The sequence below is a fragment of the Physcomitrium patens genome, chromosome 14 (genome assembly GCF_059467195.1).
Source record: "Physcomitrium patens ecotype Gransden chromosome 14, ASM5946719v1, whole genome shotgun sequence".
NCBI lineage: Eukaryota > Viridiplantae > Streptophyta > Bryopsida > Funariales > Funariaceae > Physcomitrium > Physcomitrium patens.
Window position 1 is genome coordinate 11181347 of NC_143423.1, and position 15115 is coordinate 11196461.

General features: G+C 40.2%; 2 protein-coding genes and 1 long non-coding RNA gene across 8 annotated transcripts; 1 reads left to right on the forward strand and 2 right to left on the reverse strand.

The window, feature by feature from the left end:
* Nucleotides 1–405: 405 nt before the first annotated feature.
* LOC112291033 (RING-H2 finger protein ATL48) lies at nt 406–2662 on the reverse strand. 2 transcript variants are annotated; one of them, XR_012218969.2, is made up of 3 exons: nt 2311–2662; nt 1428–1693; nt 406–832 (listed from the first exon to the last, which is right to left on the reverse strand). XR_012218969.2 is itself a non-coding variant. In XM_024537967.3 (2 exons), exons 1-2 carry the CDS (start codon nt 2411–2413, stop codon nt 1533–1535), a joined length of 264 nt encoding a protein of 87 aa, XP_024393735.1. In that variant the 5' UTR covers nt 2414–2662; the 3' UTR covers nt 1101–1532. The 2 variants fall into 2 exon arrangements, 1 of the variants encoding a protein (XP_024393735.1); XM_024537967.3 differs by lacking the exon at nt 406–832 and having other exon boundaries at nt 1101–1693.
* Nucleotides 2663–2804: 142 nt separating this feature from the next.
* LOC149987850 (uncharacterized) lies at nt 2805–3322 on the forward strand. The gene is made up of 2 exons (XR_016506364.1): nt 2805–2874; nt 3100–3322. It is a non-coding gene; the product is annotated as an uncharacterized LOC149987850 (long non-coding RNA).
* Nucleotides 3323–5092: 1770 nt separating this feature from the next.
* LOC112291055 (uncharacterized) lies at nt 5093–11216 on the reverse strand. Of its 5 annotated transcripts, none has more exons than XR_016506363.1 (2): nt 5588–11216; nt 5093–5464 (listed from the first exon to the last, which is right to left on the reverse strand). XR_016506363.1 is itself a non-coding variant. In XM_090255866.1 (2 exons), exon 2 carries the CDS (start codon nt 9898–9900, stop codon nt 5803–5805), a length of 4098 nt encoding a protein of 1365 aa, XP_090111992.1. In that variant the 5' UTR covers nt 9901–10237; nt 10615–11216; the 3' UTR covers nt 5093–5802. The 5 variants fall into 5 exon arrangements, 4 of the variants coding, with proteins under 4 accessions (XP_090111992.1, XP_090111991.1, XP_090111990.1 ...); XM_090255866.1 differs by having other exon boundaries at nt 5093–10237; nt 10615–11216; XM_090255865.1 differs by having other exon boundaries at nt 5093–10253; nt 10615–11216.
* Between the last annotated feature and the right edge of the window lie 3899 nt (nt 11217–15115).

Below are 15115 nucleotides of genomic sequence, written 5' to 3' on the forward strand. Positions count from 1 at the left end.
CACCGCAGCGCTCCGATGATGCAAAGGAAATATAGCATGGAGCTTGTAACGACATGAACAGAAAAAATAAAATAAAATAAAATAAAAGAGAGTGAGGTCCAACAGCACTCTGATCCAGGCAAAAAACCCAGGGATCTAGGCAACCGGATTCCTATCAACGAAGAGGTTGCCGCCATTCTTGGACAGCCTCTTAGCTTCCTTATCACCTTCTCTTCTTTTTTTCTTTTTTTTTTTCTTTTTTTTTTCTGTTCTTCATTTTCTTTTTCTTTTTCTTCTTCTTTTTTCTAATCTCTTTTTTTCCCCTTCTCCTTCTTCCTACTACACTTTTTCTTCTTCTTTTTTTCTCTTTCTACTCTTTTGATCTTATTATTATTATTTCATTTTAATAACATATACATATATATGTTTTAAGAACTATTAATGAAATAAAGTTTTTTATTTTTTGACAAGGGATACTACCATTGGTCGTCGTCTAATGTTAGATACAAAAAAACATCTCAAATATGGACATGTATCTTAATAAATTCTACTTTAGACTCCATATTGGCTATTAGCAATCTATTTTCTATCATATCCGCTTTTGATTGAGGTTATTAACCAATCCCTTGGTTAATGTAAACAAACCCATGGACGAGGCTCAGAGCTGGTCTCGCCATTAAGACTTCATGCGGCATTCAAAGTTGCGTATACAAGTTAGCTCCCGTCTTGTGTCAATTTCGGATAGGAAGGTGGAATTGTGCCCTAAACTTGTGACGTCTCGAGTGTGATTCGTCGTGCTTATCCAACTTTGCTTGCAGGAAGTAGAATCCTGGTCCAGAGAGCAGGGTGGCCCCTGTGTCGGTAACCAAGGGTTCGTGGGATGTCAGTATAGAAGTGCTATTTTCTATATAGTGTTGTACTCGCAATCTATTTGCAGTCTTACTTCCTTGAAAAATTATGACTAATTTCGCAATTTTGTAACAGAATTTAACGTGACCATTTACTTCAACAGTATGACGTGCATTCCCAGCCAGTTTTTTAGTTTCTCTCTTTCACAAACTTGACCCCTAAATTGCCTTGCAGAAAATGAAGTCAAGATTTACAGAATTAACTCCAAAGAGTAGGAATATAAAAAAAAACTTCTAAATTTCATACCTCAGTTCCTTGGTATTGGAAAACTTGATTCCTGCAATTATCTAGAACTTCAAATTCACGACACTACCAACTCAAATTCGCATTGCATATATGTATACCTTCGTGGTACCCTTGTGATACAGACGACGGGAAAATAAATGTCAACAAGATGAAGATTATAATCTATGCTTCTAAGCACCTAAATAATAAATACTACCACAGTTTCCCCAAGTGTAAGATCAAACGCATATATCTATGCCCACTACTAATTGAGAATATGAAAATTGATTAGCTTCTTGAGCTGATTAAGTAACCTGAAATCAACAACCCCGTGTCCATTGGAAGAGCCGAAGCAGGAGCCTCTATTTGTCAAATGCAAAAGATCTTGTGTGGTGCTGACTTCAACATTATCGCGACCTTCAGGGAGCTCTACCTTGGACATATACAGTCCCAGCCATGAGAGCCACTGTTGCTGCCTGAAATCCAACTCGAGCGCGCATCAACATCTGGCTCATGTTTCTGTTACCCTGGCGGAAAGATACTAATCCTCCCACTAGCACACCAGCAGTGGCAAGTGCACCTACAAAGCATACAAAATCCCCTCAGTCTCGTGTTTTATCACCCATTTAGCCAAATCTCCAAGTGCAAAATCCAGAAAAGTTTATGTGGCCGAGGCTCATATTACACAAACATCCAACTTCTCTTCTGAAACCACTTGAACCAAGACATGAACACAGCATTTCGTTTTGTATTGATATCAGCTATTCAGCAATCAATTATCGTACTTATAAGACGAGAAGCGACCGATAATAGGTTACTAAAACAATGTACCAAAGCAGGGAGTTAAGTTAACCGTGTGAATGGAAAATACTACACCAAGTGTAGTGAATTAAAGACAAAGTGCACTAATATGAGCAGCAAATGTAAATATCCACGACTTCGATTTATCACCAGAATGCATTTCGAAAGAGCAACACGATGACACACAGCCCGGACAATTAGGTTGGCAAAGCATTACAATCACAATTACAATTAGCGAGGAAGTCATCAGAATCAATGAAGCAGGAACACATGAAATGCAAGAGAAAATTGGAAACCCACTACTCTCGCTTGAACATTGATTTCAGACACCTCATGCTTCATTCTCCAACAAGAAAATCCCACAATACTTCACGTACAAAAGTAGATGAACCTCACCACAAAGTACAAGAGGGTTCCGTTTCTTGCTGGGATTCGCAAACATGTCGTCCATATCCACCGTGTAGTCGGCTCCATCTTTTAAAATTTCTGAGTCCTTCATAGCTGCGAACTAGTCGTCCACAGAAAACAGTAAAATCCTCCTCTTCAAAGAAACTTCACTCACCAGTTCCGCGGTCACTCGCTCCTCAGGAAAAACCTCCTCACGGAACAATTCTCGTTCGATTCTTCTCTGATTTCGAAGTAATCTGTGGATGCGTCGCGTTTCCATGAATCAGGACCGAATTGAGTGCTCAGAGTCGGTGCAGCTGAGGCTCTGGTGGATCGATGGGCAGGGGACGTGTGGATCTCGGAACGCCGAGAGGTGGAAGCCTTCGAACCTCCTCCTCCTGTTTCCCGCAAAAGTGATGAATGATCATCCAAATAAGTAGATGAAAACGAAACCACGTCCGTCCTGACAGCGTGCTTTGAAGTGACGTTTCCCGCGTGGACTTATGCTGACTGGGCATTGTGACGTGGCAGGAGTTGAATGTGTCGTGGCTTACCAAATTCTCAAGATCAAAGGTGCGTTTTCACTTTGTGGCTACTTTATCAAAATATTTGCATTTTATTTTAGTTTCTATTTTATTTTTTCCATCCCCTTAACTATGTAAACTTGTCTTTGACAAAGCAGAAATTTAAAACGAGCACTTCACAATATAGATGGAGTTTTTTTCTGTTTTCCTAAATTATTTAATATTTCTTGTTAACAGCATGTGTTTTTTTAAAATTAAATTGTATAATCAACAGCAAAAAAATGGCAATCAATCATGGCTGGAATCAAAAATTCACAAATCAAGCTAAGATTAAAATTAAAAGCATAGTCCAAAGCCTAATTATGCAAATTTTTGAGTTTTTATCATATCGGAATGGCAATCAAATGTGATTAACTCAACAGAGATAATTTGTTAGATGGAACAATTGTAATACTTACATTTAATCATTTTTAATTCAAATTGATATCTCTTGTACTATAATGTAATACAAGATAGAGATTATATATGATTTTAAAATAGATAAGCAATAAAATTAAAATATTATTTTTTAAAACATTTATTTAAAGGAAAACATTATGATTTACAAAAATAATTTCATCATGGAACCAAACCAGCATGAAAATTCAATGCAATTGTTGTGTCAATTTTTATACTGCAAAACACGATTTAGGTGATTGATGATGGCAATTAAGTCAGATGATTGTAATAATTTTGTGAATCTTTTTCTTACATCATCAACCAAAGTCAATCTAATAAATATGAACTTTCTTAGTGTGCCATTTTCTTAGTGTTACATAAGCTTGTATTCTAAACATTTCTACAAGCTTAATTTACATTATAGAACCCAATATCCATTGTATTAGTTAGTCTAAGCTTCTTCATTTGTTATAATAAATTACAATGAATTTCAATAATTATTTATTATTGAATATTAGTGTATGTGATTAATATTTTATTTTAGTTTCTAACAGTTCGAAGATGTATTCAACTGTTAGGGTTGTGTCTTTGAACGCAACATTGTCAGCATCTTATAAAACCTCTTTCAATCGTTTTTAAATAGCAATTTCTTATTGAAATAGTTTTTCTTCAACTGTAAGGTCCCCATCAAGATCAAATTCTTCTCAAAAGGTTTCAATAATGACTTCAATGTTACTTCTTAGTATAGAGAAAGAGTGAAATCATTCTCAACTTTATCCATTTTTTTTGTCAATTTTAATCATGTTCGGGTTCATGGCCTTTCATGTAATTTGACTTAGTTATTCTTATATCTCATCTTGCTTTAAGGTGTTCATTTTTAGATGGCTTTGAAGTCTAAGAAAAGGTGCCCCCTTCTCTCTTTCTTAACACACACATTTATGTATTTCTTATAAAACAGTTCAGGGATGAATGAATGGGATAAATCACAGACAAAAACCATCTTCGATTGGTTGCATATCTCATTGTTTTCAATAACTCAACTTTTGATCAACTTTTGATCAATTAGAGATCAAAATCTGGGTGTTGTTGCCACAAATTGATGAGAGTAGCACTATGAGATCACTAGGTGTGGAGCTCAGAAACACAACAACCTGGAATATAGTAGAATAGCATACAACATGGAGTTTCACTTCGTATGAAGCTTCAAACAAAAGGTTAATTTAAAACACATAGGTTACAATATTTTTTTTGTAACAGCACAAGTTTCCACCAATATATTTATTTATTTATTTATTTATTATATTATTTGAGAGTGTGGTGCGTTAGAAATATCTGATGCATCCTTCATTCCAAGGGACAAAGTGTAAGACAATTCCACGTGATCTCGTGTATCAGATCACGTGGATGCTTGCAATCACAGACTATGTTTCACAAACTGCACGAAGTTGTGTGAAGATCATACATGTGGAGTTTCAGTTTTTAATGGTTTGATGAGCCTGAATCGAAGCCGGTCAGTGGCCTTGTCAGATGATTCTGGAAGGCTGTAAGGAACGTCCGAAATACTTTTTCTGGCGACTGATAGATTGGTACACAGATTCATGTGCTCGGTGGACATCGAAAGTTTCCAGCCCCAATCCCGAGACTTCCCTGTTTCTCGCTGCGTGAGACTTCAGGACGTTCAATTCAGTATGATGTGGTAGGTATCTCAGATGGATGGATAGGAATCTTTAATCAATCGGTGTTTGATATGAGGTTCTATCACTGGGAAAATTTGCTCTAGAAGTAACTTTTCAGCTTGTGGCGACGACAGAGAGAACGGTGCTATGTGGTAATTTGAATTATATGCATGAGGGTAGTTTTTTATTGAGCCTAATGGTAACCGCAAGCTGCTACACAAATGAATTCCCCGATGGATACTCTGATATCATATCAATCAATCTTCTACGATCTAACTCATACATAAAGATCTCAGTGCAGGAGCGTTGCATAACGCTCAATGTTTCGAGAATGCCACTAGGAGCTACAGTAATTTCTCTTCATCTCCGTGCTCTGTACAGTACAGCGAGTCTGATAAATGATACAAACCTGTGTAATAATTATGTTCCATTCATAACACAACCAAAGTGTAGCACCTACATCCTGAGGAGGACACGAGAGCGGGTTCACAAAGCCACGCTTCATGTGTGGAAGCATCGAGGGAGCTGCGCAGACAGACGTGATTGGAATACAGGAATCAGAAGCATGTTCGATGTAGAGCTGAACGGAAAGATGGCACTTGCAAATGTTGCAAGAGTAGATGTTGTGATGGATCGTGTGAGACCTACCTTAAAATTAAATGGCCTTGAGAGAAGAATTAGAGCCAGCGAAACGATTGTGAACGTATGAAATCTGCGGTCTACGAATTCCGTCCTGCAAACCAAAAGAAACTTTCGAATGTTGAAATAGTAGTCTGTGACTCCACCGCAGGAGTCGCACGACGTGAACAGCATGGGAGGTGGGAGGATTAATTGCTTGCCAAGGTGGAAATGACGGACGAAGGCTATACGTGGTCCTGGTCCTCGATATCCTTGAGAAACTTCACCACTTGAAGCATAGTGGGACGCCGAATGGGATCCTCCGCTGTGCACAGGTTGGCAATGTGTAGCACCTTGAGCATCGTGTTCTTCCACGGCCCTTTCGAGACTTCAGAATCAAGCGCTTTAGGCGCATCGCCCTTCCGGATCACCTGCCGCACCCAGCCGACCAGGTTTCCCCCTTCGATGTCTTTGAAGTCATCACGCGTCGGCTCTTTCCCTGTCAGCATCTCCAAAAGAATCACACCGTAGCTATAAACATCGCCACGTGTGGTGGATCGCCAGCTCTGGCCATACTCCGGAGGAATGTAACCAAAAGTGCCGGCAATGTCGGTACTAACATGGGAATCATATGCGCTGATGAGCCTTGCCAGTCCGAAATCTGCCACTCGGGGCTCGAAGTTAGCGTCCAGAAGGATGTTGCTTGCCTTAATGTCGCGGTGAATGATGTGCGGAATAAATCCGTGGTGGAGAAAGCAGAGCCCGCGGGCCGATCCAAGCGCGATGCGGAACCGTTTTGGCCAGTCTAGGTGTTCAAGCGCATCTGCTCGGTTTCGCAGCCACAAATCCAGGCTGCCATTTTTCATGTAATCGTAAACCAGAAGCTTCTCCTCACCAAAGGAGCAGTATCCCAGCAATGGCACCAGGTGCCTATGTTTCACCTTACCGAGAGTCTCCATCTCCGCGAGAAATTCCCGGTTGCCTTGGGAGAGCCCATGACCCAGTTTCTTGATGGCAACAATGCGTCCGTCGGGGAGGTGCGCTTTGTACACCGTCCCGAATCCGCCGTCGCCGATGATGTTTGTCTTGCTGAAGCCATTGGTAGCACGGAGAACGTCGGCGAGTGTGAGACGAAGCAATGGCTGCTCAAACATTGCGACATTGATGCTCAGAGGCTCCTTCATCTTGTCCAAACTCAAGCTGCATGGATCTAAGGTCATGTTCATGTTAAGTTTTGCTTTCTCAAGGTCTTTGGCTTCTACCTCTTGCTTCAGCTGCCTCAGACGGAGTGCTCCGAGCACCACAACCAAAATTACAATTAAGCTTCCGAAAGAGATCCCCAGAATGGCCCCCGTGCCCATCTCCAAGCTTGATCCACTCTCAGTTAGGCAAAGAGAGTTCACGACATCGCCACACAGCGCCTTGTTCCCGAGAAATTGGCTCGCCGTAAATGCAGCACATTTTCCGCTGTTGGGTATCTCCCCAGACAAGACATTGTACGAGAAATTCACAAATTCCAGACCGATGAGATTGCACAAACTGGCTGGAAATGCTCCCGTGAGGTGATTGTGAGATAAATCTAAGTAATCCAACTGTACAAGACTGCAAATTTCGTCTGGTATCTCCCCCGTGAAATGATTTCCTCGCAGATCGAGAAACGATAACCCTGATAGGTTGCCGATGGTGGCCGGAATCTCGCCGCTGAGGAGGTTGTAGCTCAAGTTGAGTGTCTGCATCTGGTGCCACGCGGAGCTTTCCGAGAAGAGACCATGAATGGTTCCCGAGAAATAGTTCTCCTGCACTTCAAGTCCCACGACAGAGATGAGGTTGGACAAGGTTGCGGGGATCACCCCAACTAGTTCATTCACACTCACATCCAGGAAGGACAACCCCGTCATATTTCCCAGCGTCGAGGGAAGCTCTCCTGTGAGATGGTTGCCTGTCAAGTTCAATATCACCAAGCTCACAATATCCCCGATCGCAGCTGGAATCTCCCCTGTCAACTGGTTGAAGGCTAAGTTGATACCCTGAAGCTTGCGAAGCTCCCCAAGCGCTGCAGGAATGTGGCCGCTGAGCTTATTCCTAGAGAAATCTAGCGTTGTCAAATTAGTGAGCTTCGACAACTCGGGAGGTATCAAACCCGTCAACTGATTCTTACAGAGCTTAAGCTCTACTAAGACCACGCATTCACCAATAGTAGCCGGGATGCTCTCATTCAAGTTGTTGTTGGAGAGGTCCAACACGCCATGATGCTGTACAAAGCTAGACTCGGGCAAGGTGGGGATGCGAAAGTTCGATGCGATCTCGACAGGAATTGGTCCTGTGAGCTGGTTGTGCGACAAAACCAAGTAGTCGAGGTTCACAAGCTTCCCAATTTGAGAAGGAATACCCCCCGACAGGGAATTGTTGCCTAAGTTGAGAGTCGTGAGGTGGAGGCAGTTGCAGAGTTCCGGAGGTATGGACCCGGATATATTGTTGCTCTGCATGGACAAAACAGTGAGATCCACGAGTTGACCGATCTCAGCAGGGATGTTGCCTTCGAAATTGTTGTTGTCGAGCACAAGATACTTTAAAGCGACCATCTTCCCCACGGCAGGGGACAACCTCCCGCCGAGCCGGTTTCCCGATAGGAGAATTTGAATCAAAGATTTCGAGCTCCACAGCAGGTCGGGGAGGACTCCCGTTAGGTCGTTCTCCCCAAGGGATAGAATCATTAGCTTCGGCAGAGTTGCGAGATAGGCCGGCACTTCACCAGATAGCTTGTTGGCGGTGAGGTCGATTTCAGTTGTCTGAGTACAGTTGAGGAAAGTGTTGTCCAAGCTTCCCGATAGTTGGTTGTCATTCAGCGTGATTTTGTCAAGGTTGGGCGCGTTGCAAAGCTCCGGAGGAATACTACCCGTGAGGAGGTTATCATCGATAGCTATGTGGCGGACATTCGGGCAGGTGCCGAGCTCCGGGGGGATCGACCCGGTGAAGAGGTTGTTGGAGAGGAGGATCGTGGTAACATTTCTCCAGTTGCAGAGCCATGATGGAATCAGCCCTGTTAGCTTGTTGCCTTCCACCGAAAATGATATGATGTCCTGAAGCGCCGCGAGCGAGTCTGGAAGAGTTCCACTAAGCTCATTGAAGGCGATATCCAAAACCTTGAGCTTCGTGCAGTTTGCGAGAGACGCCGGTATGGATCCATTAATCCCGACCGCTGGCAAGTTCAACGTGACGAGGTTTCTAAGCTGACCCAACGATTCTGGAATCTTGCCCGAGAATTCGTTTCCGCCCAAATCTAACTTCTCCAATGCGGTGCATTTCGAAAGCTCCGCCGGAATGGGCCCTTCGAAACGGGAGTTGCCCATGTACAAACTCCGTAGATTGACCAAGTTGCCGATTGCAGGCGGAATGGTTCCCGTCAAGGCCGTGTTTCCCCCGATGTCAAGCTCCACCAGTCCTGTAATGGTCCAGATCTTGGCAGGCACAGTCCCCGTTAATAGATTATTGCTTAAATCCAAATGTACAACCGACGACAATGCAGAGACTAAGGGCGATATCGGTCCGGAGAACAAATTGCCGCTGAAATCGATATGCCGGAGCTTCGACATGCCTTCGTTCAACGTGGGCAGCGCACCCGTCAACCTGTTCGAGCTCAAAGAAATGTACTCCAAGTTCACTAATTGAGACAGCTGCAACGGAAGCTCGCCCTCAAAGGAATTCATGCTCAAGTCCAACTGCACCAGGTTCACCAACCCATCCAGCTGCTGGGGAATTACGTCGGTGAAGGAGTTCCCCGCGAGGATTAAAGTGCTCAGCATCCTCAAATTGCCAATCTTTGCCGGGATACTCCCCGAGATCATGTTGTAGCTCAAGTCCAAGTACTCCAGCTTCACGAGACCGTCCCAGAAATTCTCGGGAATGGTCCCCGAGAGAAGGTTATTTGAGTTGAGGTCTAGAACTCGCAAGTTCTGAAGGTTGGCAAGCTCGCTTGGAATGGCTCCGGAGAAAGAGTTCAAGCTCAGGTCTAGATACTCTAGGCTTTTTAACGATGCGAGGGCGGGGGAGATGGAGCCCGTGAATCCGAATTCATAGAGTGAAATATTCGTGACCTGGTTGAGATAGTTGCAAGTGATCCCCGTCCACAAGCACGGAGAGGAAGCCGTGTATGTCCAGTCAGGGAGCTTCTCATGAGCGAGGTTGGTGATGCTTTCTTTAAAACTCAGCAACGCTACGATGTCTGTCTTGCTCGACTGAGCTGAGACACTACAATAAAAACATGCAAGAGATAACAGCGACATTGCGATGACCATCAACCTTGTTGGTGCCATTGTACCAAATCTTCGCGGCGACCCGAGCATGGTTACATAATACGTTTCAAGGATCTCAGGAACTATTGGCTAGCCTCAGAGTAGAGTTCACCTTTATGATCTTGATAGTCACTACGAGCTTGTCTCAATCTAGTGTACATGGTTTCGGGAATCAATCGGAGGTCACTTGAGATAATCCTCGCATTCTGTCATTGAATAAGAAACGTGAGCGTCGCTAGCGACTCCTTGGACCCAACTCAGAACTCCAGAGACTGGTCCATGAAGAACAGGAAGAAGCGAGTCATCCGAACGTCGGCACAGTTAGCTGTGCAGAAGCGCAAGCTCAATCACAGTTTCTGAAGAGTTCAATGCAGGCTGCAATGCATACCTGCAAGCATTTGTATCTTTCACACGTTGTCGTGTTCAGAGGAGCGGGCATCTCTACATAAATTTAAATGCAAACAAAGGCTGAGCCATGATCATTGCTGTTCCAGCACGGACTCTATCAATCATCAGCAGCCCATTAAACTGCAATAATTTAAGATAGCTCGATACTCAAGTGGCAGACTATGGACACTGCATGCCCTGGCAATATTCGTGGGATTGAGTAGTGAGCATACGGTTGAATTACGTTGCACTCCACAAACCTTCAAAAAAACTGATCTGCACAAAACTGCCCTAGATTCACAGGAACGTGGATACAACGATCACAATGACCAGATATTAGTGAATCCAGCTGATTTCAGAACAAAAAAATATATTCACCTTGCTAGTAGCGTCGTATTTAAGACCTTTCAGTGGCGGCCGCGCTTGTAGTGGAGTTGAAAGTGCTCATTCCAAGACAACCAATCTCGCTCTGCCCATGTACTAGCTTCCTCTGAATCACGTTGGGACTCTTAAAATAAGAAACTAGTTGAAGGATGAAGCCGATTCTACCCTAGCTCCAATAAATGGCCGCTTTCCAGCAGGGTTTCGAAACTGGCGGGTGGAAACGAAACCTCTGGCTCAAGTACTCCAGGTCACTCACTTACAATGTCCCTAGTTCTCCACACAGACCCGAAAGCAAGCCGCAGAGCAGTGCCCCAGAAACCAGCCAAAATCGCATCCCAAAACACAGTTTGCGTCTGGTGCTGCAAACTTGTTCCACGTCCACGCAACCAGCGTCCCTCAACTCGCATGAAACCGATCACACAATCCAACACCGGCACTCAAGTGAAATCCGGTGGGAGCTCTATTAAAACAGCAACATCCAAGAGGTCTCAAGGTAATGCGGGATTCTATCTTCTTCAACCGCCCAGTACAACATCGGTATGGGGCCACCTGCAGTTCGTTTCCTTCATTGCCTACGCATCCCCTCACACACCCCCCTCCCCCCCCCGTCCCGTCCAGGGCTTTAGTGCAGCAATGGCTGCGGTGCCTGGGACTGCCGGATCCCGGTGTCAGAATCGCGGGCCCGGCACTCTGACAATCGTAGCCCATGTTCCAGAAACGCATCGCCGAATTAACACAGCCGTAAACAGTCTCAGATCTTTGTCATCAGTCTGGACACACACCAAGTCAACCACATTCTTCCCCTCACTTTGGTAGCGCATTGTAGCAGATCTTGATGGATACACGATCGGCATCCTCTTGGAGCTCTACATGAACTGTTGTTATCTTGTGCGGTATGAGCTGAATCTCACATGGATTTCTTCTTGGCCGCACATCAGGTCTTCGTTGGCTGTTTCGAGTTTTTTTGTTGCTTTAATAATTTGACCTGCGAATTCACCTGCAAATCTTGTGCTCTGATGACCCACTCCAGCCAGCGTCGTGCAGGTGTTGGGTCAGGGTGTCTAGAGTTCATTCCTGATCTAGATTTCAAAAGCAAAGCTATCCTGTCTTATATTTGAATATCATGAGGAACTTTGGATAGCAGACAACCTTGATCAATATCAGACTCTGTTGTTTAATCTTCGCTACTGTAACAAATTTGAAGCTGTTGATGTAGATCAGACGTCTAGTTCTTGCTGCAAAACATTATGCGTGTAATGATGTAGTTGATTACGACTAGATTGTCCAGTGAATGGACCTGTGAATTAAACCACACACACACACTCACACATTAATACATATATAAGTCACTTAGTCGGTATGAAATATCTTTGTGGATTGACAACTGGAACGCCTACTTTCTTCTGCTCAAGACGAATACATATTGTGAACTGCTGCTAAGTCATTGTCAATGGATTAATGAACTAGTCATCATCTTCATTTAAAGTAAAAAAAATTAAAAAATTAAAAAAGGACAATGATACACGTAAAAGAGTGAAAATAGGCAGCTTATGATCATGCCTAGGAAAACGATTCAGAATATACTTTTCTACAAAAAAACCGAACCAAAGAAATGGGTCCAAATCATGCATAAAGAAGCATAATATAATTACTAGACCACCTCTCTATCAAAATCCCAAGTTCCTCTTTGATAAATACAAACTCAACCCACAAAGTATTTCTCTGCAGGAAGGAAGGTGAAAAAAAATGTGATACTGAGGTGGACACTCGTAACGCTGAGCTGGACACACCTGAAACACAGGGATCAGCATCTTATCCATGGCCCTCACAGACAAGGGCAGGAAACTAGTGTGGGTGTGGGAGCCACAATGTATGGCCCCTCATTAAATGGAGTCGGTGGGTGCAAGAGCAACACAATAATGAACTGCGGGCAGTAGCAGCAAGGGGATTAGAACCTTCTAGCCCCATTCTTCTTCTAACTTAACTTCTTCTTCAATATTCTGCAGCATTTGTTGCCCTGACCCTGCCCATTTTTCTTCCACTTCTGAATTGCAGCACCAGAACTGCCATATCACAGCCCTAATGGAAAACATTTGGGTGGTGGGGGAGGGGGCAGAGGATGGTGTTTCTTGCTACTGTCCACACCCCGAGTGCAAAACCATGAGCCATGCTGTTTGATGTTGTCTTCACTGAAGTTGTTGCCTTCCCTTTGTTGGCACATACAATATGACAACAGAAAAGAAATATAAATTTAAATAAATGTGAAAAAAGAATTGTGTGTGTACGTATATATATATATATATATATATGGAAACCTTAATTATGTTGGAAATATGTAGGGGAGCTAAAGACGATGTGAGGGATGACAACTACATACAATTTAAAAAGAACTTAGTACTTTATTCAAACAAAAAGAAAATGATGAAATTTCACAACAAACAAAGATGGTATGCTTAACTAGTAAAACAATTAAAATTAAAGATGATTCAAAAAAATCAAGCTTTAATTAGTCACACTAGTAGAATTGATTTATTATATGATTTAATCTCTACATAAAATAGATAATTACTTAAAATATTTTTAGCAACTATATAGACAAAAAAATAACTCTAATTAATTCTTTCTTATTTTTGCAAGATTTAAGATATAACATATAAAAATTTATATATTGGTATTCTAATTATAAAAAATAAGTTCATTGATTTTATATTCTATTAACAATTCTTATGTAATATCATTTTTAAATATAGAATAGAACCCTTATCAAATAAAAATAAGCACTATCAAAATCTCTAATAAGTAACTAATAGTGAGAGTTGGAAAAAATAAGAAGAAAAAAATTAATTAATTTAATTTTAAATTTTACTTATTTTTAAATATAGAATAAGAAATTGATATTACTATTAGTAATTATTTTATAAAAAAAATATGTTATCAAGAAAAACACTTTTAACCAAACTACCTTTATATTAAATTATAAAAAATTGGAAATAGATGAGTATTTACTACCATCTTTAATCCTACACATACATATAATAGTTCTACTTTGGACGTTGCAGCCAACTATTACAATAAAAGTGCAAAAAAAAAGCCATTAATTCTACTATCACATTTATTTGTAATAAAAGCTCAATATTTAAAAATATTTATACATTACTTTATGATATATTTATTTGGATAAAAATATAATAGATATAGAGTTGCAATTAATTATAATATGTATTTATATGGTTTTTTTTAATTAAATATTTAGTAGAAATCTGTCTTTAACTTGCTAAGATCATCCCATAATTTATACTCTTCTATGTTGGATTCTTCCACATCCTTGTATTGTTGAGGGATTTCAAACGAGGGAATTTTGGGACCTTCCCAACTTAGGTTGTCCAGATTAACACTTGATTTGTGTTCAACTCTAAGATTTTGAAATGGTAGTTCTTCTACCAAAGAATTAAATCTTACAAATTTGGCAAGAATAATCAAAATAATTAAATTTTTATATAAAAAATTATAATTGCTACTAATATACATTTACAATCTAATGTAAAGCTAAATTATGATTCTTGAATGATACAAAAAATTTTGTATGTTTCAAAATATTTAATCTTTGTGAAAAAAAATAATCACATTATTTTTTTTAATTTTTTAAATATTAAATATATATGTATATATAATAAAACTCTAATTAAATATAAATTTTAAAAAAGTATGTATTCTAAAAATAATAATAAAATTTTACTATAATACCTTGTATTTTTTTAACTTATTTTATGTAGAATATGGAACACTTACCTACCATTAATAAACATTCCTATAAGAATTCTAAGGAAGAGTAGGAGCAACATCCTCTTTGCACAATATACATCTTATTTGGTGGGCATTTAAAATATTCTATAGGAAAACTTCATGGATTTTAGCACCTCTAGTATTTAGCTTGTGATTATTTAAATGTTTTATTTTGTTGAAAAAATTAATTTCTATTAATTTTTTATATATATTTATAATTTTATCTTATATTTTTTAAAACAATATTATTGAAATCTTAACTAATTAAGTAGAAAACTAAATACTATATAAATTTAATGAGCCTATAAAGTTGTATCATAAAAAATTTATACAGTAATAATATTTTTCAATGACAAAGCTTGAAATTTTAGATATTTCTATGTTAATGTTTATACAGAGCACAAATTAAATTATTTTTTGAATTAAATATTAAATATAAAATATACCTTTTCATATTAGATATAATATTATAAATAGAGTGTTGGAAACCAAAAATATATATTAAAATAAATTTTAAAGACTAGTGATTTTTGTAAACATATTATATCATAAATCATTAATAATCTTGGAAAATTTTCTTTGAAATTAAATTGGTTCTATCTTCAATACAACTTAAGGTCAGTTACAAAATGTTTGTTTTTGTATTTAATTTTATAGAATCAACAAATCACTTAAATTCTGAAACCTGAGTTGAAAGATTAAGCAAAGTTAC

Coding starts and splice junctions, on each gene's coding strand:
- LOC112291055 (XM_090255866.1), bottom strand. CDS start 9,900: ATGCTCGGGTCGCCGCGAAGATTTGGTACAATGGCACCAACAAGGTTG.
- LOC112291033 (XM_024537967.3), bottom strand. CDS start 2,413: ATGAAGGACTCAGAAATTTTAAAAGATGGAGCCGACTACACGGTGGAT. Junction 1,694..2,310: donor GAACCCTCTTGTACTTTGTG/GTGAGGTTCATC, acceptor TATGCTTTGTAG/GTGCACTTGCCACTGCTGGT.